The sequence below is a fragment of the Pristiophorus japonicus genome, chromosome 7, assembly GCF_044704955.1.
Source record: "Pristiophorus japonicus isolate sPriJap1 chromosome 7, sPriJap1.hap1, whole genome shotgun sequence".
Taxonomy (NCBI): domain Eukaryota; kingdom Metazoa; phylum Chordata; class Chondrichthyes; family Pristiophoridae; genus Pristiophorus; species Pristiophorus japonicus.
Genome location: NC_091983.1, coordinates 36,065,768 through 36,091,995, shown reverse-complemented (window position 1 = coordinate 36,091,995; position 26,228 = coordinate 36,065,768). Strand labels below are relative to the sequence as shown.

The 26,228-nt window shown below is 45.2% G+C and overlaps 1 protein-coding gene across 1 annotated transcript in view; it reads left to right on the top strand.

The window, feature by feature from the left end:
- The window catches only part of LOC139266579 (CUB and sushi domain-containing protein 1-like), a 3,131,815-nt gene that overhangs the window by 2,949,332 nt on the left and 156,255 nt on the right, over window positions 1–26,228 (top strand). The window contains exons 51-55 of the mRNA XM_070884173.1: window positions 3,565–3,759; window positions 18,655–18,828; window positions 20,837–21,010; window positions 24,234–24,416; window positions 25,390–25,400. Of these exons, the coding sequence (XP_070740274.1) occupies window positions 3,565–3,759; window positions 18,655–18,828; window positions 20,837–21,010; window positions 24,234–24,416; window positions 25,390–25,400 (737 nt within the window). The remainder of the gene's footprint in view (window positions 1–3,564; window positions 3,760–18,654; window positions 18,829–20,836; window positions 21,011–24,233; window positions 24,417–25,389; window positions 25,401–26,228) is intronic.

The following is a 26,228-nucleotide window of genomic DNA, read 5'->3' as shown; positions in this document are numbered from 1 at the left end:
GCCCACTCACTGAATTCCACTGGGGGAGATGATGCCCTCGCATTGCAGCCTGTCCAGCTCGATTTCCACCCACTCCCTCATCATGTGAGGTACTGCTCGGGCCTTGTGATGAATGGGTCGTGCCTCTGGGACCAAGTGGATCTGCACCTTCACCCTGGAAAAGTTTCCAATGCCTGGCTCAAAAAGGCAAGGAAATTTGTTAAGAACCTGGGTACATGAGGCCTCATCGACATGTAACAGCGCTCGGATGTCATCCCAGTTCTAGCGGATTTTGCCTTGCCAGCTCCTTCCAAGCAGTGTGGGGCCATTGCCCGGGACAGTCCAGAGTGGCAGTTCATGCACCGTGCCCTCGTAGGTGATCTTGACCATGGCGCTGCCCAGGATAGTGATAAGCTCTTTGGTGTACATTCTCAGTTTCGTGTGGATAGGGCTTAGAGCTGGTCTGAGTGCCTTGTTGCACCACAGTCTCTGAAACATCTTTTTACTCATGATGGATTGGCTAGCGCCAGTGTCCAGTTCCATGGCTACGGGTAAGCCATTCAATTTTATGTTTAGCATTATAGGTGGACATTTCGTCAAAAATGTGTGCACCCCATGTACTTCAGCATCTGCCTCCTCTCTCTCAAGCTCGAAATTGCTTTGATCCACCATGGACCGATCTTCCTCTGCCACATGGTGGTTAGCAGGTTTTGCAGAGCTTGCAGCTCATCTGCCCCATTGTGCCACAGCTCTTGCAAATATACCCTTTGAAGCGGCATGAATAGGCTGAATGGAAGCCTCCACAACGCCAACAAGGTGTGAATTGCCTTGCATTCATCCTTTGTTGCGGATTCTGAGTCATCTAGGTCACTTGAGGCCTGCTGGCAGTTCCAGACATGTGGTTTCTGCCCTGTACATTTCTGCTCGCAAACACAGTTCCAGTTAATTTATGAACATTGCTAGCACTTGTGTGCTGAGAGATTTGTTTGCTGTTATCATTAGTGGACATAAACGCCTGTGCTATCGCAATTGCCTTACTATCGGTGTCTCTACAGTCAAAAGTTTTCGGAGAATGGTCTCGTGGCCAATGCCCAGTACAAAAAAGTCTGAGCATTTGCTCCAGGTAGCCATCAAACTCACATTGTCCTGCAAGTTGCTTTAGCTCGACCACGTAGCTTGCCACTTTCTGACCTTCAGATCGCTGGCACGTGTAGAACCGATACCTCGCCATCAGCACACTCTCCCTTGGGTTAAGATGCTCCAGAACCCATGTACACAGCTCCTTATACGACTTATCTGTGGATTTCACTGGAGCCAGACGATTCTTCATGAGGCTGTAGGTCGGTGCCCCGCAGACCGTGAGGAGGACCGCTCCATTTTTTGCAGCACTTCCTTCTCCGTCCAGCTCGTTGGTCTAGCCGTTTGACATAGGCTTCCCAGTCCTCACCCTCTGAGAACTTCTCCAGGATGCCCACAGTTTGCTACATCTTTGCATTGGATTTGTATACTCGTCGCCAGTTATTGTATTCCTGACACAGATGAGACTGCACACAGGGAGCTTAAAGTAACAGTGACCTCAGTCTTTATTAAGACACTCCAGAGTGAGGAACAGGCCTTAGGGGCCGGCTTATATACAGTGCTCCCAAGGGATGCTGGGATCCCTTGGGACTTCAGGGGATGCACTCCCTGGTGGCGGAACATGGAAGTGCATGCTTTACAGATACACAACACTAAGATACCACCGTTCTCCAAGTTGAAGAAGAATCTGATTACATATAATGGCTGAAATTATTTTTAACCCATGCTCCTTGACATAATGAAGGCCACTTTTTGTTATTTCTCTCTTATCTTCCACTCTGAAATTGGTGATATCTTTTGACCTATGGGGGGAGGGAGGATTTCCTCTGTGCATTGGGTGTAGCAAAATGACAAGTCGCTTCATAAAGAATGGGTTATCTATTTTTGCTACCCCTATTCCTCATAGAACATCTTTGCCTTTGATTCCATGGAAATTTGTATTGCTCCTGTATCTCAACCGATTGCTCTTTTTCATATGTGAACCTCATGGCTCACCATTTGATTATGAAAGCATCATAGCCAAGCTTAATTTTTTCCCCATCCAATGTTCAAATATGTATTTTTTTAAATTCATTCACGTGATGCGGGCATCGCTGGCGAGGCCAGAATTTATTGCCCATACCTAATTTCCTTTGAGAAGGTGGTGGTGAGTCACCTTCTTGAACCACTGCAGTCCGTGTGGTGAAGGAGCTCCCACAGTGCTGTTCGGGAGGGAGTTCCAGGATTTTGACCCAGCGATGATGAAGGAATGGCTATATATTTCCAAGTCAGGATAGTGTGTGACTTGGAGGGGCACTTTCAGGTGATGGTGTTCCCATGCATTTGCTGCTCTTGTCCTTCTAAGTGGTAAAGGTCGCGGATTGGGAGTTGCTGTTGAAGAAGCCTTGGCGAGTTGCTGCAGTGTGCATCTTGTAGATGGTACATACTGTCGACACAGTGCGCCGGTGCAGGGGGGAATAAATGTTGAAAGTGGTGGATGGGGTGCCAATCAAGTGGACTGCTTTGTCCTGGATGGTGTCGAGCTGCTTGAGTGTTGTTGGAGCTGCACTCATCCAGGCAAGTGGATGACACATATGGATATTGAATGGATGCAGAAATTCTGCGAAATATTTCACCTACCTTGGCTACTGATGCCAATTTTAGCATCCCACCACCATATGGCTAAAATCGATGAATGCAGCAGCTACTAATGATCTGTGTGGTGAAGTAACACCTTATGGTGCATTGAACCAGTGAGTTGTTGACAAGCAATGGGTGAAGTTATTTTATAATTCTATAGAGCAGATTTACTTATGCTGAGGAACGCAAGTTGGACTTCATGCCATTTTAACCAGCATTCTGCTGATTGGTTGGAGTCACAATTCCATATAGTCCCTTACCACATTCAGAAGTGAATTAAAATATCACAGGCACAATACTATTAAATACCTTCCCATCTAAATTGCAAAGATCACATACATGTTCCATCAGAAATCGCATGCTCATCCATAATGTCAAGTGTGTGTTATTGTCATTTTTTAATCTATATTTGTAGATTCAGCTCTTGGGACAAATGACATGGAGCTTATTAAAGGAATGTATAGAATGGTGGTGTGAATTGTAACAGTTTGTGTCTGGGCTATTTTTAATGGAACAAGTCGATCCAAATTTCCTAGTTGGTCAAGAATTAAGCACTCCACCCTCTCCCTCAAGAAAATTAGGTTGTCAGGATTTCTAAGAATGCTGCCATGAGAGACTGACTGAACCAAGAAGGTATCTGTGGGAGACTCAAATTTGTAATGGGACTAATTCGACCCCTTTAGATTTTCAGTTTGGTTCAGATCTCTCTCCTTGCAGTCTTTCCTGTCAGTCCAATTGATGTGTTGATATCAATGTCTTGTATGGCAAGACATAAAAAATGGCAACAAATAATCTCGCCATAAATCTTGTCTTTGTAGAGCTAATTATGTGCGTTGAATCTTACAGTAATCGAATACCTTTTATGTGTGCTATTTTTCCCCCTCACAGCTGTGGCATGTCCTGCTATCGAGGCCATTCTTTCAAATGAAGTTGTCAAGCGACTTGTTCATGGATCAGCGAATGAATATGGAACCGAATTCATGTTGAGCTGTAAACCTGGTTATTTCTTAAGGGGCCATAAGGTCATACAGTGTCAGGCTAATGGCACATGGAGCGGACCCAATGAAAAAGCAAGTTGCAAAAGTAAGAACAAGCTCTTCTGATTTTTTTTAAATTATTGCACAATTGGATATTAATATTGTATAGATGGCAGAACCGGCACCACCTGCTTTAATTGTTACTGTCTCATAGTCACGATGATTTTCTACTTTATGTGAATTGAACTGAGATCTCTGTGAAGCATATAACTGCCAATTTTATGATAATAGAGATTTTAGTCAGTTAAAATACATGACTCGACATAAGCTCAGCGCATAAACAGGAATGAAATGAATGACTCACACGCATGCAATTTACCTATGCCAAAGCCAAAGGATGTCAAGGCCCTGAGCAGGAGCAGAGCTTTACTGGAATGATGCAAGTGATGCGTGACTGCCGTTATGTGGAGAGACTAGAGAAGCTTAGTTCATTCTCTGGGTATAAGGGGAGATGTAATAGAGGTGTTCAACATTATGAAAAGTTTTGATGGAGCAGAAGCTGTTTTCATTGGCAGAAAGGGTGATGAGGAGAATTTATTTGATACAGCAAATTGTTGTGATCTGGACAGCATTAACCGAAAGGGTGTAGGGAGCACATTCAGTAGTGCAGGTTGAGCGTCCGATTCCGGAGTTCCGAAATTTGAAATGTTCCGGAATCCGGGCACCGGGTCGATCCGTGGCAGAATCATCCAGAAAACGGGAAATGTTCCAAAATTGGGACTCCTCCACCTCAGCCCCCCGCCTCGGCCGCCTGACCTCTGGCTGTCCGCCCGACTGCCCCCGCCTTGGCCCCCCGAACTCCTCCGCCTCGGCCTCCCGACCACCCCACATCCTCGGCTTCCCGACTGCCCCCGCCTTGGCCCCCCGAACTCCTCCGCCTCGGCCTCCCGACCTCCCCCCGACATCCGCCCGCCCGAACTCCCCCGCCTCGGCCCCCCCCGACCTCCCCTCGCCTCGGCCGCCCGACCTCCTCCCGCCTTGGCCCCCCGACCTCCTCCCGCCTCGGCCCCCTGACCTCCCCTCGCCTCGGCCACCCGACCTCCCTTCGCCTCGGCCGCCTGACCTCCCCTCGCCTCGGCCGCCCGACCTCCCCCCGCCTCGGCCGCCCGACCTCCCCCCGTCTCAGCCCCCCGACCTCCCCCCGACATCCGCCCGCCCGACCTCCCCCCGCCTCGGCCGCCCGACCTCCCCCCGCCTTGGCCCCCCGACATCCGCCCGCCTTGGCCCCCCGACATCCGCCCGCCCGACCTCCCCCCGCCTTGGCCCCCCGACATCCGTCCGCCCGACCTCCCCCCGCCTCGGCCGCCCGACCTCCCCCCGCCTCGGCCCCCTGACCTCCCCTCGCCTCGGCCACCCGACCTCCCTTCGCCTCGGCCGCCTGACCTCCCCTCGCCTCGGCCGCCCGACCTCCCCCCGCCTTGGCCCCCCGACATCCGCCCGCCCGACCTCCCCCCGCCTCGGCCGCCCGACCTCCCCCCGCCTCGGCCCCCTGACCTCCCCTCGCCTCGGCCACCCGACCTCCCTTCGCCTCGGCCGCCTGACCTCCCCTCGCCTCGGCCGCCCGACCTCCCCCCGCCTTGGCCCCCCGACCTCCCCCCGCCTTGGCCCCCCGACATCCGTCCGCCCGACCTCCCCCCGCCTTGGCCCCCCGACCTCCCCCCGTCTCAGCCCCCCGACCTCCCCCCGACATCCGTCCGCCCGACCTCCCCCCGCCTTGGCCCCCCGACCTCCCCCCGCCTTGGCCCCCCGACCTCCCCCCGCCTTGGCCCCCCGACCTCCCCCCGCCTCGGCCACCCGACCTCTGCCCGCCTTGGTCCCCTGACATCTGCCCACCCGACAACCCCCTTACCTCGGCTACCCAACAACCCCCCCACTCCCTTACTTCGGCTGCCCAACCTCACCCCTCCTCCTCTCCCCTACCCACCTCGGCCCACGCAAAAATGTTCCAAAATCCAGAAAGACCCGGATTTCTGTACGGCCTCGATCCCAAAGTTTCCGGATTTTGGATGTCACACCTGTTACTTTCATTAGGGAATGAGATATATATACTTATAAAGGAAAATATTGCAGGTCTATGGGGAAAGAGCCGGGGAGTGGGATGAATTGGATAGCTCTTTCAAACAGTGGAAGCTTGTAAAAAAAAACGGCAATAATCATGAGCGATTTTAATCTTCATATTGATTGGACAAATCAAATTGGCCAAGGTAGCCTTGAAGAAGCGTTCATAGAGTGTATCCAGGATAGTTTCCTTGAACATTGCGGACCCAACCAGCGAGAAGGCTGTCTTAGATCTGGGACTGTGTAACAAGACAGGATTAATGAATTGATCCCCTAGTAAAGGATCCCTTCGGAAAGAGTGATCATAGCATGGTTAAATTTCAAATTCAGTTGGAGGGTGAGAAAGTTGGATCTCAAACCAGTGTCCTAAGCTTAAATAAAGGAGATGACACAGATATGAGAGCAGAGTTGGCTAAAGTAGCCTGGGAAAATAGATTAAAGTGTAAGATGGTTGATGAGCAATGGTGGACATTTAAGGAGATATTTAATAATTCTCAACTAAAATATATTCCAATGAGCAGGAATGACTTTAAGAGAAGGGATAACCATCCGTGGCTAACGAAGGAAATAAAGGATGATATCAAATTGAAAACAATAGCATACAAAGTGGCCAAGATTAGTGGGAAGCCAGATGATTGGGAAGCTTTTAAAAACCAGAAAAAGAACAATTAAAAAAAATAAAGAGAGGGAAAATAGATTATGAAAGTAAACTAGCAAGAAATATAAAAACAGATAGTAAGAGTTTATACAGGTATATAAAAAGGAAGAGAGTGGCTAAAGTAAATTTTGGTCCCTTAGAGGATGAGACTGGCAGAGACTTTGAACAAATATTTTGTATCGATCTTCATGGTAGAAGATACTAAAACATCCCAATAGTGGATAATCAACAGGCTATACGGAGGGAGGGACTTAAAACAATCACTATCACTAAAGAAGTAGTACTCGGTAAAATAATGGGACTAAAGATGGACAAGTCCCCTGGACCTGATGGCCTGCATCCTCGGGTCTTAAAAGAAGTGGCTGCAGAGATAGTGGATGCATTGGTTGGAATCTACCAAAATTCCCTGGATTCTGGGGAGGTCCCAGCGGATTGAAAAACCACATATGTAACGCCCCTATTTAAAAAAGAAGGCAGACAGAAAGCAGGAAATTACAGACCAGTTAGCTGAACATCTGTCGTTGGAAAAATACTGGAGTCCATTATTATGGAAGCAATAGCAGGAAATTTGGAAAAGCATAATTCAGTCAAGCAGAGTCAGCATGGTTTTATGAAAGGGAAATCATGTTTGACAAATTTGCTGCTGTTCTTTGAGGATGTAGCAAACAGGTTGGATAAGGGGGAGCCAGTGGATGTGGTGTATTTCGATTTCCAGAAGGCATTCGGTAAGATACCACATAAAAGGTTACGACATAAGATAAAAGTTCACTGGGTTGGGAGTAATATATTAGCATGGATAGAGGATTGGCGAACTAACAGAAAACAGAGAATCGGGATAAATGGTTCATTCTCGGGTTGGCAATCAGTAACTAGTGGGGTGCCGCAGGGATCAGTGCTGGGGCCTCAAATATTAACAATCTATATTAATGATTTGGATGAAGGGACCGAGTGTGATGTAGCCAAATTTGCTGATGATACAAAGATGGGTCGGAAAGCAAGTTGTGAGGAGGACACAAAAAATCTGCAAAGGGATATAGACAGGCGAAGTGAGTGCACAAACATTTGGCAGATGGAGTATAATGTGGGAAAGTGTGAAGTTATCCACTTTGGCAGGAAAATATGCAAATTATTATTTAAATGGAGAGAAATTACAAAATGCAACAATACAGAGGGACCTGGGGGTCCTTGTTCATGAAACACAAAAAGTTAATATGCAGGTACAGCAAATAATCAGAAAGGCAAATGGAATGTTGGCCTTTATTGCAAGGGGGATGGAGTATAAAAGTAGGAAAGTCCTGCTACAACTGTACAGGGTATTGGTGAGGCCACACCTAGAGTACTGTGTTCAGTTTTGATCTCCTTATTTAAGGAGGGATATACTTGTATTGGAGGCAGTTCAGAGAAGGTTAACTAGGTTGATTCCTGAGATGAAGGGGTTGACTTATGAAGAAAGGTTGAGCAGGTTGGGCCTGTACTCATTGGAGGTCAGAAGAATGAGAAGTGATCTTATTGAAACATATAAGATAATGATGGGGCTCGACAAAGTGGATGCAGAGAGGATGTTTCCATTCATGTGGGAACCTAGAACTAGGGGGTATAGTTTCAGAATAAGTGGTGGCCCATTTAAAACTGAGATGAGGAGGAATTTCTTCTCTGAGGGTTGTAAATCTCTGGAATTCTCTTCTTCAGAGACTGTGGAGGCTGCGTCGTTGAATATATTTAAGGCGGAGATAGACAGATTTTTGAGCCATAAGGGAGTAAAGGGATATGGGGAGCTGGCAGGGAAGTGGAGCTAAGTCCATGAGCAGATCAGCCATGATCTTATTAAATGGCGGAGCAGGCGCGAGGGACCAAATGCCCTACTCCTCCTCCTATTTCTTACGTTCTTACACGATGGGCCCAATGGTCTCTTTCTGTGCTGTATGATTCTATGAGGGTAATTTTAACTTTCTGCCCACTGGGAACAGGGGAGGGGGAGCCCGGTAGTGTGTAGGGACCCTAGAATGCCAGGTTTTCCTGCACACTATTGAGTTCGAACTCCACAGCATGCGTCTGACGTCACTGGCAGGTTCCCTAATGGAAGTCAACCTGATTGACATGCTTGGCTTCCAGTTGGGCAGAAGCAGCCGCAGCATTTTGGGGGGAAGACAGGGATGGGATCCACACCCCACTCCCAGATGGGGTTCTCCAATCCCTGATCCCGGGGGGTGGCTGGTCCGATCACTGGGTTGGTCCGATTCATGAACCCTGTGAGCTGTCTGACCACTGGGGATCTGGTCCCTGTCCTGGGGGGTGGTGAGCCCAATCCCGAACCCTGGGGTGGGTGGGACCGATCCCTAACCTGGGGATTGGGCCCAATCCCTGACCCCGGGGTGGTGTCTGATCCCGGACCCCGGGGTGTGGGCCTGATCCCTGACCCCGGGAGGGTGGGTTTGATCTCTGACCCCAGGGGTTGGGTCTGATCCATGATCCCATGGGGTAGGTCTGATCCCTGACCACGGGGGGGTGGGTCTGATCTCTGATCCCGGGGGTTAGGTCTGATCTCTGACCCCGGAGGTTGTGTCTGATCCATGACCCCGTGGGGTGGGTCTGATCCCTGACCCCGGGAGGTGGGTCTGATCCCTGACCCTGGGGGGTGGGCCCGATCCCTGACCCTGGGGGGTGGGCCCGATCCCTGACCCTGGGTGGTGGGCCCGATCCCTGACCCTGGGGGTTGGGCCAGATCCCTGACCCCGGGGTTTGGTCTGATCACTGGGGTGTCTGATCCCGAACCCACCTATGTTAAAATTCCCCGTTATGGTTCTATGAAAGTGACCTCTAAAGAGAGATTTGCCATTGCAGGTGAAATCTTCCAGAAATTTGATCGAAGAGCACCTGTTTTTCAGGTGCAAAATGTCCTCTGCAGCCTCCATTATCGCGCAGGAAGTGCATGTTTATTTCGAGCTGCAAATGTCCACCATATTGGTATAGGCAACTCTGTTGCAATCAGGAGTGTCTGTTAGAATAATGTAAAAAGCTGAATCAGTTATTTAAATTATGGTCCTACGCTTCTTACCTGTTTCTGATTCTTGTCACTTGCCACATGGAGAACCTACCCAGGAACACGTGGCGCTAGTCAGCAGGAAGCATCTCTCACCAGCGCTATTTAACGTCATCATGGAGAACTTAAATTTAGTTGCTGGTTTGTTATTTACGTCTTTTGGATGCGACGTTAAACCGAGGCCCCATCTGCCCTATCCGATGGATTTAAAAGATCCCATGGCACAATTTCGAAGAAGATTTTGCCTCTCCCAGGAGATCACATGGCTCCGGTTGGGGTGAAGTGTAGAATGTGTCAGTGTAAGGGGTGTCGCAGTTGAGTGGGGCGGACTGCTTGGGCTGGTGCTCTTTACCTTTCTGCCATTGTTCATTGTTCATAGGTTTATATGTAAACTTCAGGGCTGCTGACCAAGGGCCGTGCAGCTCTTTGTCGGCCGGCATGGACACGATGGGCCAAAATGGCCTCCTTCTGCACTGTAAATTTCTATGTTTCTAAGAGCAGGGGAGTTACCCCCGTGTCCTGGCCAATATTTATCACTCAATCACCATAACAAAAAGAGATTATCTGGTCATTATCACATTGCTGTTTGTGGAAGCTTGCTGTGCGCAAATTGGCTGCCGTGTTTTCCACCTTACTGCACTCCAAAAAAGTACTTTGTTGGTTGTAAAGCGCTTTGAGATGCTCCTTCCTTCCTTTCTCCCTTCCTCCTCCTTCCCCTTCCTTCCTCTTCCCCTTCCCCTCCCCCTTTCTTCCTCTTCCCCTTCCTTCCTTCCTTTTTTCCTTCCTCTTCTTTCCTTCCTTCCTCTTCCTTCCTTCCTTCCTTCATTTTCCTTGCTTCTCCTTCCTTCCTTTTCATTCCTTCCTCTTCCCCTTCCTTCCTTTTTTCCTTCCTCTTCCTTCCTTCCTTCATTTTCCTTACTTTTCCTTCCTTCATTTTCCTTCCTTCCTTCCTTTCCCCCCCCCTTCTTTTTCCTTCCTTTTCCTTCTTTCCTCAGGAGCAATGGCTGAGGCATCTTCACTTCGCCACGGTGACTGTTACAAATATTATGTGCTGCCTGGGTCAATGCTAACAGGCGGGTGTAGTGCTTGCTCTGCCCTACGCACCTGTTTCTAGGCCCTGTTTGTTCTTTTCTTGTTTTTTTTTCAAGCTTCTTTTCCAAGATGTTGTTTAAGAATCTTTTGCTCCATGGTTTCATTGGTAAGTGCACTGAGTGGTGTGCTACTGAGCCGCACAGGCCAGGAAGATCCCAAATTTAATCCTTGGTCTATGTTAAATTATCTGATATTTGCCTCGGTAACATTGAGGAGATCACAATTGGTTTCACCAGTAGAAGCTAGTATGGGGAGAAATTAATTAGGATTCATGCTACTGATTACTATCCAGTAACCTGTGCTGGAAAGTGTGTAGATATGGATGTTGAGTGAGGTAAGGATCAGACTCTGATGTGATGGCCCCACAGTCAAATGGCTTGGTGGCAATTGCTGTCTTCGCTCCGCATGGAGAATGGTCTCTTTTGGTGAGATCCTCAATCATATCCCAGCAACAGTCAGCACCTTTCAGGACAGGAGCTGAGAGAACAAAGAAGAAAATTGGAAAAATAACTTTTTGATGCGGAAATTTAAATAAATGTACATATCCATGACATGCTTACATTTTACAGAAACAGATTTAAGATCTCTTGCTGAGTTTTTCATCTCTCTGCATTTTGACTGATTCGATAAAAAGTCTCCTCTTTCTTTCAATGATTGGGGTCCAAAGTTTGAGCATCCTCAAAAAAATCACTGGATTCCAGCCATACTGGTTTTACTGATCTTGATGAGCACAGAACACTCACTGTGTAAGGTAGTAGTGGTTCCAAAGTTATGAACTTTCGACTATGGACAAAAACTGCATTGCTCCACCATACTGGGGTGTGTGCACCGATGAAATTTAAAACACGCCTTACAAAAGATGACCTGATTACTCATCCTGAAACGTATGGTCTCCTGACACAATCTTGCCAATTCCCATTAGTGTTGTAAAGCTGAATAAACATGTATTATTTACAACACAAGAAATGCTGATACATATGATTGCCACATCCTGTAATTCCCTTTGTGCTGCGTTGTTTAACTAGCTAACACACACCTGCAGATCTCAGCATGGCATCTGTGATGTCCAAACACTTGCCTGAAATAATATGGTCTACTTTTGATGATTCTCTGCCTCTGGAGAATAGTCAAAAGTGTTTCAGCTCATATGCAGTCAAATACATTACAGGTGTTTTATTTGCATCAGTCATCGGAATAATTTTGGAAGAAACAATTAAAGATGTTTTTTAAAAACATTTACCATTTGTAGTGTAAACAGCTGTCATTTTTTTTGGTTAAGCCTACATAGACCATATGTAACAAAAATGAAGCAGTTCTATATTTTTTGTAGAGCTTCCTTTAATTCAGTCAATCATAAGGAGTTTGAAAAGAACTAACTCTAGTCAGAAACTTGTTGGGATAAATATTTCAGGTTTTGTAGGTTACCTGCCAAGGTTGAGAGAGGAGCCAAGCTATTTTCCAATAAACACAGACTGTGTGATTTGATCAGTTATGTGAACGGCAATAATTATTTTCAGCAGGCTCGAGGGGCCAGGTGGCCTACACCTGCTCCTATTTCTTATGTTCTTGTGTAGTCGGCAGCAATCCAAGCTCAGAGAACCCCGATGACTGTAACTATTGGAGATGTAGGGGCCGAAATTGCCCGCGGCCGAAAACGCGGCGCACTTACCCTGTTTCAGTTGGTTTTTACCAGCGCGATGGATGAGGTGGCCTCTTAAGCAAAATTCTGCTTTTTGGCCTTTTTTTCCAATGGACCGGAAGTCGGTCATAATCGGGGCGGAAGTGTGGCAGTGAGCGGAGGTTTACACGCTAGAGGGGTGGAAGTGTGGCAGTGAGCGGAGGTTTACACGCTAGAGGGGTGGAAGTGCGGGGGCGGGCGGAGTGTCCGCCGCTGTCACCACATCTCTCCCCTTCACTTAAAGGTGAGAACCTGTGCTATTCTTGAAGTTCGGTCCACTGGGCCACCAGGGAGTGTTTCAGCCGGGCCAGGGGCCTGGCACTCGAGGGGGTGCCAGGCTGCCTGTGGGTGGCCCGGCTGAAGCTGGGAGCGTAATTGTCAGCCCGACATGGCAGTCCACCATCAAAAAAAATAAGATAGCGGCTGCGGCAGTAAGTCCTCCCCTTTAATGGCAGCCACACCGCCATTTTGAGCACACTACAAGCACAGTGCACCGACAGAAATAGTTGCCGGTGGCACCAAGCGGCGGGAGGATGTAAGGGGAGCTTGGGGTGTGGGTTTGAATCCACACTCTCCTGGGGTTCTGTACGTGCGATTTATGAGGATAGGTGAGTAATGAGGCACCAGACACAGTGGGTAAGAGTACAAAATGGCTAATGTTGTTTATTTAGAACAGTAAACACCAAGATAGAGGGCATAGGAAGAGGTCATAAATAGCAGTAATGGCACAATCTCACTCAACAACACGAAAAATCTCGCAACAGGGAAGGGGAAAATAAGAGGTTAAAACATTCCACTCACACACAACCACACCTCCCACTTCCACCCTTCTTACCAATTCCTATCCTAAATTGAGTCTGTGAGGGGGTTTGGGCTCTACTCACAATCCTATCAACTCCGGGGTTCTGGGGGGCACTTATTTCAGCTCGGGGTCCCTCTGGGGTGGGTCCTATGTTGTTGGTCGGTTTGGTTTTCCTCCTCGATGTTGCGTTGGTTTCTTCTCTTTGCCTTTCGGTTGGCTCCTAAGCAAAAAGCTGCTGGAGTTAAGCACACCTTCCCCAGAGCGAGGGCCCTGTGAAAAAGCTGACTCAACTCCCAAAAGCTGACTCCAACCTCCAACCTCTGGTTGGTTTCCTTGCTCAGCTCAGCTGTGGGAAGTCACTGCCGCTGCCTGCTGGTTTTCAGTCTCGGTGGCTTCGTCTGCGGAACTGCTGCTTGTTCCTCTGGTGGAGCGAGAGCGAGAGGAAGAGAGAGCTCTCTCTGGATACAAGCTGCAAGCTGCCAGCTCCAAGCTCCAAGCTCTCCAACTGCTTCCACACCCCCGGTGGTTCTGTAGGTCCTATAACCAATTTAGTTCTGGCCTTTTCGTACTCAAACTCAGTTGGTGGTTCATTGTGTAAGTTTGGGTGGGGAGGTAGCTTTGAATATTTAATCAGAAGATGTCACAGGCACAGATAGGTGTAAGGACAGGAGTATTGTTTCAGTGCACATTGGTGCCTAAAAGTCTGCTGGTCCTTTGTTACAGTCCTGGGAATCAATTGGTTTGGGCCTCCCCTTTGATGGGCCATTACTGTAGTGATTGTCCACTGTCCATATTAATTAGGTAGATGATGGTCCACATTCATTAGGGGTGAGTCATATTTTCAAACTGGGCTGGGTAGTCCCCGCTTCAGGCCCGACTTGACCCCTGATTGGCCTGCCAGAATGCACTTTTCCCCCATTGCCCAGTGCCTCTGTCTCGCTTGTGAGCCAGACTCCACAATGTCTGTATCTGCCCACACGTTTCCCAGCCTGCCTGGTCTGAGGGTTTGGTGGCCAAAACATGTTCATTTAAAATGAATAGAACGATCCCATGTTAGTTTTCTTGTCCTTAGGGTGTTTTAATAAAATGCGGCCGTGGATTTTCGAACCTTACAGGGAAGATTTTCTCGAGAAAGCTTCTAAATTGGGGAAAAGCCAACTTTGCTAAGCTGGGAAGTGATTTGGCGATAGTGGACTGGAAACAGCTACTTGAATGTAAATCAGTGACTGAGCAGTGGGAGGCATTCAAGGAGGCGATCCTGAGGGCTCAGACCAATGTGTGCTCGTAAAGAAAAAGGGTGGGACTAACAAATCTAGAGCCTCCTGGATGTCGAGGGTATAGGATAAAGAAAAAAAGGGAAGCTTATGACAGATACCGAGAATGAAATACTGCAGAACCTCTCAGAGGATAGAAAGTCCAGGGGTGAAACTAAAAAGAAAATTGGGAAAGCAAAGAGAGAAATTATTGGCAAGTAAAATCAAGGAAAACCCAAAGATGTTTTATAAATATATTAAGAGCAAGAGGATAACTAACGAAAGGGAAGGGCCTATTAGAGACCATGAGGGTAATCTGTGTGTGGAGGCAGAAGATGTGGGTATGGTTCTTAATGAATACTTTGCATCTGTTTTCACAAAAGAGAGGAGCATTGCAGACATACTATCGAGAGAAGTGTGAAATATTAGATGAAATAACTATAGTGAGAGAGGAGTTATTAAGGGGTTTAGCAGCTATGAAAGTGCCCAAATGAAATGTATCCCAGGTTATTAAGTGAAGCTAAAGAGGAAACAGCAGAGATTTTGACGATCATTTTCTAATCCTATCTGGCTTCAGGTGTGGTGCCAGAGGACTGGAGGACTGCTAATGTGGTACCTTTGTTTAAGAAGGGAGAAAGGAATAGATCGAGTAATTACAGGCCAGTCAGCCTAACCTCAGTGGTGGGAAAATTATTGGAAAAAATCCTGAAGGACAGGATAAATCTTCACTTAGAAAGACATGGATTAATCAAGGACAGTCGGCATGGATTTGTTAAGGGAAGGTCGTGTCTGACTAATTTGATTGAATTTTTCAAGGAGGTAACCAGGAGGGTCGATGATGGCAAAGTGCATGATGTAGTGTATATCGATTTTGGCAAAGCTTTTGATAAGATCCCACATGGCAGACTGGTCACAAAAGTAAAAGCCCATGGGATCCTGGGCAAAGTGAAAGTTGGATCCAAAATTGGTTCAGAGGCAGGAAGCAAAGAGTAATGGTTGATGAATGTTTTTGTGACTGGAAGGATGTTTCCAGTGGGGTTCCACAGCTGTATGGTTGATAATGAAGAAGAAAGCTGCGGACTACAGGAAGATATCAATCAACTGGTCAGGTGGGCAGAGCAGTGGCAGATGGAATTTAATCCAGAGAAATGTGAGGTAGTGCATTTGGGGGGCTAACAAGGAAAGGGAATACACATTAAATGATAGGACACTGAGAAGTGTAGAGAAACAAAGGACCTGGGAGTGCATGTCCACAGATCCCTGAAAGTAGCAGGCCAGGTAGATAAGGTGGTTAAGAAAGCATACGGAATGCTTGCCTTTATTAGCCAAGGCATAGAATATAAGAGCAGGTGGGTTATGCTTGAACTGTATAAAACACTAGGTTGGCCACAGATGGAGGATTGCGTGCAGTTCTGGTCACTGCATTACAGGAAGGATGTGATTGCAATGGAGAGGGTACAGAGAAGATTTACGAGGATATGCTGAGAGTGGAGAATCTAAACTATGAGGCCAGATTAGATAGGCTGTGTTTGTTTTCATTGGAACAGAGGAGGCTGAGGGGAGACCTCACTGAGGTGCATAAAATTACGAGGGGCCTAGATATAGTGGATAGAAAGGGCCTATTTCCCTTAGCAGAGGGGTCAACAACTAGGGGACACACATTTAAAGTAATTGGTAGAAGGTTTAGAGGGGATTTGAGGGGAAATTTCTTCACACAGAGAGTTGTGGGGATATGGAACTCACTGCCTGAAAGGGTGGTAGAGGCAGAAACCCTCAATACATTTAAAAAGTACTTGGATGTGCACCTGAAGTGCCTTAGCCTGCAGGGTTACGGACGGAGAGCTGGAAAGTGAGATTAGGCTGTATAACCTCTTGTTGGCCGGCATGGATACAATAGGCTGAAATGGCCTCCTTCCGTGCTGTAAACTTCTATGATTCTATGAATTTAACGATCGGGGAGGGGAGGGGGTGGGAGGCAACATCAGCGGTGCACGTACTGATGACGCGATTAGGATGGATCGACAACAGCGAAGCTGTAGTCGGGGGAGCTGGTCACCACGGGGATACCGCAGGAGCGGAATTTTCAAAATGGCGGCCAATTCCACAAAAAATCGGTGGCCATTCCACTCCGCGGCATAGCCGATGACTTCCGGCGAAAACGGGCCTTAAGGGAAGGGGCAATTTAGGTCTTTGGCCCTGAATTTCCTGCATCGCTCATGAAAAAATGCTGCTAAAAGTTACACTGCTTTTTGCACCAGTCTTCCCAATGGGAGCCAATGTCGAGATTTCCAGCTGAGCTCATTTGCCTACACGGGACATAAAATGCAGTACAAATGCAGTGCCACCCACCGGGGTAATAGTGAGAGGGAAGCTGTCTTCTGCCATGGTTCTCACTCTCGGAGCCTCTTGCCTCTGCTGATCCTAATGAAAAAACAAGGATGTGCATAGGGAGAGGGGGTAGTTCCAGAAATTTGGAATGTATGGAGACTGACAGTAGGTCTCTAAGAAAAATTCAATACAAAAATTACAAATCAGTAGCTAACTCCAGAAATATCAGTTAAGCTGATATCAGGTAATTTCACGCCATGTTGTGCCTAATTTCTATCCCAGCGCATTATTCGCATAAATCCAAGAAACATGTGCGGGCTGCTTTTTTGCATGGAGCTATTGTCAATGAGCGGCAGAGAGGCTTGGCGGCTTTTTCTGGGAAACGGCACAAACAGTTGAAGAAATTTGCACAAAGTTTCAGTGTAAAACTGGCATAAATCAGCTGCATCCAAATTTCCTCAGGAAAGAAAATGGCGCAATGCTGTAATTAAACAATACTATCCTGCAATCACTGGGATTACTGAGTCATTTTGGAACTTCCAAGAGATGTAGTGCAGATAAGTGCAGCTTCCACAGAAATACAAGCAAAGAAATACAAGAAAAGAAACACTATCAAAGTTCGCTCAAAAGACTAGCTTAGCATTTAGATTGCAATCTTTTATTGTTTTCCTTTTGACAAGCTCGATTGAAGAATTTCTGCTGCAAATGTATTGTGTATTGTATCAGTGTTGGTTATTTGCTTGTTCGTTCGATAAATTGACTTCAGGTTAAACCTAAAACAAGGTCTGATGATTTTGTGGTGCTTTACCATATATCAAATACGGAATAAAAATTCTGTGGAAACAGGCGGTGAAGAAGGCAAATGGTATGTTGGCCTTCATTGCTAGGAGATTTGAGTATAGGAGCAGGGAGGTCTTACTGCAGTTGTACAGGGCCTTGGTGAGGCCTCACCTGGAATATTGTGTTCAGTTTTGGTCTCCTAATCTGAGGAAGGACATTCTTGCTATTGAGGGAGTGCAGCGAAGGTTCACCAGACTGATTCCCAGGATGGCAGGACTGACATATGAGGAGAGACTGGATCGACTGGGCCTGTATTCACTGGAGTTTAGAAGGATGAGAGGGGATCTCATAGAAACATATAAAATTCTGACGGGACTGGACAGGTTAGATGCAGGAAGAATGTTCTGATGTTGGGGAAGTCCAGAGCCAGAGGACACAGTCTAAGGATAAGGGGTAGGCCATTTAGGACTGAGATAAGGAGAAATGTCTTCACTCAGAGAGTTGTTAACCTGTGGAATTCCCTACCATGGAGAGTTGTTGATGCCAGTTCATTGGATATATTCAAGAGGGAGTTAGATATGGCCCTTACGGCTAAGGGGATCAAGGGATATGGAGAGAAAGCAGGAAAGGGGTACTGAGGTTGAATGATCAGCCATGATCTTATTGAATGGTGGTGCAGGCTCGAAGGGCCGAATGGCCGACTCCTGCACCTATTTTCTATGTTTCTGTTTCTATAGGGCCATTCTATAGGCTGAAATATTTCATATTATGATTATTCTCTTTGTTATCCTGGCCATGTGATCTAAACCATTAACTCACCTATGAGAGTGATCTAAAATACATAAGCCTAAATTCTAGAGGAAGAAAGGTGCAAGAGAATAAAAAATGTGACACTTTCCACTAATCATATCGTGAGTAATGTGAAGGAAAGATGCTGGAGTCCAACGCCTATAATTTTCTGAAAAACTTGTTCTTTGATTGGTTTCTTTCCCCGACTCCCAAATACATCCTGAGTGAAAATCCGTTCAGTTGAACTCGGTAACAAGTGAATGATCTAGAACTCATCACAGTTGTCCTCAGTATTGAAATTAGCCCAGAGGGAAAAAATGATCAATGAATGTTCATTTGAAATATTTTAGTCTCAGTCCTAATACCAGAACTGGTTACACGTGACCATGAGATAAGAACTAGAGAAAACTGAAACATGTTTAGTAAGCTCTAATCTTAATTGCATGGCTTTTTTTTTTACCAGTTATCTCATGTGGAGATCTCCCTTCCCCACCAAATGGCAACAAGCTTGGGACACTACAGACATATGGGGCTACTGCAATCTTCACTTGTAATACTGGGTACACATTGGCTGGATCTCATGTTCGAGAGTGCCAAGTTAATGGATTGTGGAATGGAGTGGAAACCAGATGCCTTGGTATGTATCGTAGACAACTGACACCTGCAAGTGAAGTATATCAAGTCCATCTTACAGCAATAGTACCTATTCAACTTGAAAAATGCAGCAAAACTGTTAGTTCATATTGAAAGTCTGTATAATTTAATATCACCTTTAGAACAAAATATGATAAGTAAAGCAGTGCAGTGAGTTAAATATTGGCCCACCAGCTTTGCGACTAGGATTTCAGTGAAGCTCAGATTGATGGGAAAGAAGTGTTTTCTCTGTCATGAATGTAAGGGTCTCAAATAAAATGTATTTGGGCAGTTTGAACACACTTCCTATTGGGCATGGATTCTTCACATAAAGCTGGCCAAGCGTTACTACAGATGTCACTAAATTCACAGTATAACTCCTCAGGACTGGACTTTCCTCTTTATTTTCGGTGGTTTTCTCAGCGGTACAGCTCTTTTTCAGCAGACAACCACCCGGCGAATGTTTCCTCTTCATTTTTTAAAGAGTTCCGCTGACATTTTCAAAATACCGCTCGGGAGCAGATTGCCCATGTGCACCGCCGAGAAAACTGCCACGGTCCAAGTTTTGCCTCAACGGTGACCCATACGTATCATCGAAAAAATCGCCCACGAAAAGCTGCCAGAAACAGGGCGGTAGGTAAGTACCCCTGCAAAGAAAGGCAAGTTAAAGGATTTTATAATTATTTTAAAATTCTTTCACACCGATTAAGTTAAAAAGGATCTTGAGAATGTTTTCTAAATTTTTATTTTTTGTTTCATTGAAAAAATATTTTTTGAGTTTTCCCCCCTCCCCAGGCCCAACCAAAGCCTCGGTTTAAATTTGGAGTACTTACCGTCCATTCTGGTAAGAACTGCCCATTTTGCTAAGTTTTACGTTTAACCGCTGACAAACCGCCGAGAATCTACGTGTAAGATCCATTTTCTCGCCGGGCGGTATTTTTTCCCTTTTTTATGTAATTTTTCACCAGCGCTATTTGAAGAACCTTAGCGGTCTTTTTGGGTGGCAATCCGGGGGTGGGGGGGCTTTAAGGAAAGTCTAGCCCCTAGAGGCCACAAGGATGGCTGGTAGGAAGATTGCCAACTTTACTTGGTGCATTAAAAGTTGCGGTTGTCAGAGTAGGACGTGGGTGGGTCAGAACGACATTATTGAAGTACAGGGATTTCAAATTGTACCTGGCCCACACTGTAACTGCCCCAGGACTGTCTCATTCTAAAATTGGATGACCAAAATGGAAAACATTTCCATTCCTTAGCATCTTGTTACAGCTAGTTAATACGTTTTCTAAGATGTAATGTTCCAACTTTGTGCCCCTGGCAGGGGGCCATGCCCACTGTGTCATAAATTCCAATGCACACAGTGCATAACTCCCTGACTATTCATTTAAGTGGTGAGAAGTCATCAGACCACACACCTGACTTTCCAATATGTACTGAAAGCGGGAGAGTCTTCCCGCCAGGGGCATGAAATCAGAAAATTACCTCCATAATACCGTGCACTTATGATCATGTTTCTGCTGATTCGCTCTCCTAGAGGAATACAAATACAGTTTTATAGGCTATTCCAAGGTAAAAACGTATTTCACATAATATTACTAAATCGTCGTACTGATCTTAAAGTTACATTTATATTTTTATGATGTTATGTAGGTTGGCATTTTTTTGTTGTAAATTGGAGAAGCTAATATTTTCCGATTTATCTTTTATATCCAGTTATATCAAAGTTTTTGGTTTAAATCTGAGAAAATACAATAGTTTGTAATTCCAGACACCCACAGCATGTCCAACTATGTGTGATAAAATCCAGGCTATGTAATGGCACACTTCTATTCCTCAGATCTTCAACCTGGACTTGCAGCTGGTGGATTAGAGGTAGTATTCTGCTGTGTGTTTAAGTCCCTTGAGGATTAGCCCACTTTATCTAGAGCTCTATTTATCTATAATACTTATCTGTAAATGTTGAAATACTACGGCTGCTGTCTTATCTGCTTCCCTTTCTCCACACCCTAATTTAGCTGGTCACTGTGGCTCTCCAGATCCAATTGTAAATGGCCATATCAGTGGAGATGGTTTTAGCTATCGCGACACAGTTGTCTATCAGTGCAATCCAGGTTTCCGTCTTGTTGGTTCCTCTGTGAGAATTTGCCAACAGGACCATAAATGGTCAGGACAGCCAGCAGTCTGTGTTCGTAAGTATGATTCCTTTGATAGGGGTGAAGGTTAACTTCCTGGGAGATGCTGTCTACTTTTAGAAACCTGGGTGTTCGCCTTTCTTTTCTTCTGTTGCTTTTATGGCAATGAATAAAGATGCTAATTGGTTCACTTTTCTACTGAGTGAGTGTTCGTAGGACTTTATTAGCCTTACTGTCAGAAACTTTGTTAATTAGGAGCGCCAAAATAATTCTCATTTTGTGCCTCTCAACTGGTTTAAAGTCACTTAGCTCATAAGTTATGGGGGTTACTTTCACTTTCAGCGATGGTGTAAAACGGGTGATATCAGATCAACCACCCATGGTACACCCCTGCCCGATTTTGCTTTCCATTATTGAGAAAAAAAGTGAGTGGAGTGCTTTACGAAAGTCCGATCCAAAATCAGTCTCTTTATAATCTCGCCCAAAGTTAAAATTAAAGATAAAATCGAATCCTACGGGTTGAAATTGGTCTTTGGAGCTAGCATAAAATGAATTGGCAGCCTGATTCACACTGACATTTCTAAATATTGAAATATAGGTTTCTGTGGTATTAGAACCAGACTATTTACCCTTACTTTTGCATGCAGCATCTGAGTTATAAGATCAGCAACAAAGATTAATGAAGAATTAATTTAAGAAATTGTGGGGGCGATTTTAATCCTATTCACTCGGCAGAAACCTGGCGCGTGGGCAGTTAAAATCGCTCTGGCTCTTATCTGTCCAAAAGCCTCCATGATCGCAACATCTGAAATTTTAACCTGCTCTCCTGATCAGGCAGCAAAGACATGCACCCAGAGCCAACAGGGTCTTTCTTTGCAGATGCATGTTGCGGCCCAATGATATCATTGCGACCCTGAGTGGAGTTAAAATCGGGGCCAATTTGTCGATCTGTATAGGTACTGAAACTTAAATATTTGGTAACTCCTACCCTTCTTTGTATTTGCAATTATTTCTTAAAACATTATTTCCTATTAAGGGAATATAACATACAGCTAAAGCCATCCACTGGGACCTTTAAAGATTTTACTGCTCATCTGTTTAAATAGAGCATGTTCAATCCAATGTAGTATTTAAAAGCCCAGTGCTATTTCTTGGAGTGAGCCTACATTCCTGGGTGCACTCTCCGACCATTGGCAACACAGAAAACTAGTCAATATAGTCGAGGTAGCAAAATCCATGCTGAACAGATACTCTTCAAAAGAGTCTAGCTGCTCCTCTGTTGATTTAACAAGAGCTCAAAAGGTGAGCCATAGACCAGGTTTAGCATCCATACATAGTCAATAGGTGGAATATCATGTAGTTCCATGCATGTGAAATGCTTTGGGAAACCCTCTGGTAATGAAAAGGCACCGTATCAATCTAAATGCTACGTTTCTCTGAAAATGTGGTTTCTGCTTAACTCCCAGTATTTTACTGGGTTTCGTGTCCAACTCTTCTGTTATTGCTATTTAATGGCAGTGGAAGACTGCCCCAAATATTGGCTATTTTGTGATGGGAAGGAAAGTCAAATAATCAGATCACACATTCGGTCCCTTTCAAATAAAAGGCTTGCTGTAAAAGCTGATGTGGAAGCTAGACCAATGTAGAAGTCACATCTTGGATAGTTGGTTTCAAAAAAATGAGGTTGCATTGATTAATAAATTACATCCCCATGTTTGCTGATCATAAAAAACTCATGTGAAGTTGCAGTTTTAAACACTTTTTGATTATGTTTCATTGTTCACTGCATATTTCAGAAGTTTCTTCTTTTAAAATACTAGTTGCTTTCTCACGGCATAGTGCATCACCTTTTAGCCTCCCTTAATGTAAGTGACTCTCTGGTTGTCTCCCACTCTTGAGGCTTAACATCGCCTTTGAAGACACCGATATTCTGGAAGGAAGGTTTACATTGGATTGCTCTTGAGCAGTTAGAACCGAAGAAATGGTCATCAAAACAACACTTTAAAATCATTGTTTGAAAAACTTCTTCCAAGGTGTATTACATGCTATTCATGCAAGATTTGAGCTCAGTGTTGACCTTCTTCATGTATATGGTGTAAACAGTGACTGGATTTTTGATTGGCCTTTTAATACTCATTTCCAAAGTGGTCTGATTAGGCAGGATTGCCCATGGGTTATTTTTATACTGACAATAGTTTACTGAACAGAATTCTTCCCTTTTAATGTACTCTGACACAACATTGCACAGTATTCATTCTGTTAAGAGTTGAGTATGCTTAACATAATTCATAAAAATGTAAAATCACAAGGAAACCTATTTAAAATGTACAAAAATATGTCCACCCATCCAGACATTTAAAAAGATTCTGCATAATTGTTCTGAATTTAGGCCAAAATGCATGCGGTACACCTATTCTTTGATGGCTGTTAATAATCTAATGTGGAATAAGCTTGGATACTTGTGTTTTCAATTTTGGATTGAAACATGTAGCACAGTTTAGTTCTACACTAAGGTTGGTTAATTGAGTGTGATGTGAAATTTGCCAAGTGATCTGAAAGCATCTCAAGGGGCTGTCCCTTGTGTTTTATGCGGCTACAATATAACAATGCAAAGCCTTTTGTAAAAAATGTGATTTTTGCATATTCCAAAGATCCTAGGTGGTCCATTGTTAGTAATGAACTGATGAGACAGTTATTAGTGTTAAGAATTTCACTGCTATTCCAACATCAGTGAGCAGAACTGCCTTTATTTAAACATGTGTACGCAAAGCTCTCCTTTCTTGGAATACTGAGCAATGCAGAGCTAGCAGTGTAAATAGGGCTGCTGATTACACACCATGTTAATGCAGATGCCAGTGTCAAATTGGTACTTCTAGTATTTTGGTAGCATAAATTTGAAGCTTAGTAGCTAATGAAATCCCACTGAGACAATCCTCAATGACAGAGAGCACAGATAATAGAAACCTAACTAAGTAAATATATCTCTGCAGAGGTTAAAGTTCATGAGAGTTCAAGAGCCAATGAATTGCATCTGATCTATTCAAGTCCATATTCAAAGCATTGCATGTCATCACAGGGTCAAAGTATAATCTCGATATCCTAGTATGATTATTGCTCACACATAGCCACATATATCATTACACTAACATTTAAATTGATTTGTAATAGATTAGTACAACACGGCTTAAAACAGAAGCTTCAAAACAAAACATATGTTTGACCTGCAGTCTTTTTCGAGTTTCTATCTTAACACCGTGTACCTCAAACTTAATTGTTTCAGCAATCACGTGCGGTCACCCAGGCAACCCAGGTCATGGCAAAACCAATGGCAGTCAGTTCAATCTCAATGATGTTGTGAACTTTACCTGTAGTAAGGGATATTTACTGCAAGGCGTATTGAGAGCTCAGTGCCGGGCTAATGGTCAATGGAGCAGCCCATTGCCAACCTGTCAAGGTAAGAACAGTACTTGTATATTTAGCCATCTATATTTTGATTTGGAGACATGTTTCTTCATTGCAGTGTTTTAGTCACATTGTTTGATAGTCAACTGTTGAATATTAGGTCCTTCACTGAAACATCTGTGAACTCATCACTTTTTGGCGTGAAAGCAAGTCATCCTCGATATGAGGGACCGCCTATGATGATGATTAAAAAAGCATTCATATTTGTAACATGTTGCGAACAATGGATTCTAAGTTAAATAAGAACACTGTACAATTGTTATTGCTTCCCCATTTATTGTTTCATGGTTTGATTTTTATGCGAAGTGTACCATATTTCAAATGACTCGTTTAAATTTCTCGCAGCTTCTAGAGATATTTATGGTTGTCTAGTAAACAATAAAATCATCATCCCATCATCATCATAGGCAGCCCCTCGGAATCGAGGAAGAGTTGCTTCAACTCCTGAAGTGAGTTCTTTGGTGGCTGAACAGTCCAATACAAGAGCCACAGACTCTGTTACAGATGGGACAGATAGTCGTTGAGGGAAGGGGTGGGACTGGTTTGCTAGTGAGTGGTTGAAATACCCTGGAGACAAATTAAAGCTTAGGAGTAAGAAAGAAAGTCACACAGAATTTTTGTTATACCCAAGGTAATAGAGTTGAGAAAGAGGTTACGTGTATTGAAAAGTACGGTACAAATGACTTCAGTGGCAATTAGGTGTTTCTGGAGAATAAACGTATCGAATCATATATTTTCCTCTGGTTGAAAACAAGAAGATAATTTGTGTGCTTGCTGTGAGATAGAGGTGGGTTGGCAATTTAAATATTTTAATGAGGCTAGCATCCTCTGACTTAAAAACAGAAAATGCTGAAAATGCTCAGCAGGTCAGACAGCATCCGTGGAGAGAGAAACGGAGTTAACATTTCAGATCGATGATCTTTTGTTAGAACTGGAAAAAAGTTAGAGATGCAACAGGTTTTAAACAAGTACAGTGGCAGGGAAAGCAGGGATGGAAAAAAAGAACAATTTAACCTGTTTTACAGTTTTAACTATGACCTTCTGGGTTTCCCAGGCCGCGGGATCCCGGCAGCAGAAGGATGCGAGGACAAGTGCCTTTACAGCACACCTTGTGGGCCAGGAGGAGCGTGCATGCTTCCCTCGGCTACCCAAGCTCCCTGCCATCAGACCCCTCCCATACAAAGACTTCCGAAGTCGGGGATCGTACCTCGCAGGGATCGGACACCCTCCCCGGGATCGGGGATCGGATCCCCACCATCAGATCTAGTTGGTCCTCTGGCCTGCTCCTGAGTGCTCCCCGCCCAATAGGAAGCCAACACTGTCAATCAGGCTGACTTCTGGGCGGGGAACCGATCAGCGCCAAAAGATGCACGCTGTGCTCCACAGCATGTGAGGAAATCTTGTCCGACGCACCACTTCCATGATTTCTGACCCTCCTGTGATCTCTTCCCCGTGCCACCAACTCCCCCCTCCACCTGCACTTTTAGACCTTCTTGTTCCTCTACTGCATCTTTCTGCTGCAGGCTTTCTCACCCGACAGGCAAGCCAGCCTGTCAATTAGACTGGCTGCCCAGCGGGAAACCTGGAGAAATAAACTAAACCTGCCGGGTGTGCAGGGAAACGTGCACTTCCGGGTTTCCTGTCCATAACTGCTCTTCACTGCTCCAAACGCACGTGTTGGTAAGTATCAGGGTTTATGCCTCTGGACCCAGTTCGGAGACACTGTAACCCCTCCAACATCCCCATCAGGTCAAAGAGTCTGTTTCTCCCTCCAATCCTGCCAGTTCATCCCAGTGCACTTCTTGCTTCCTCT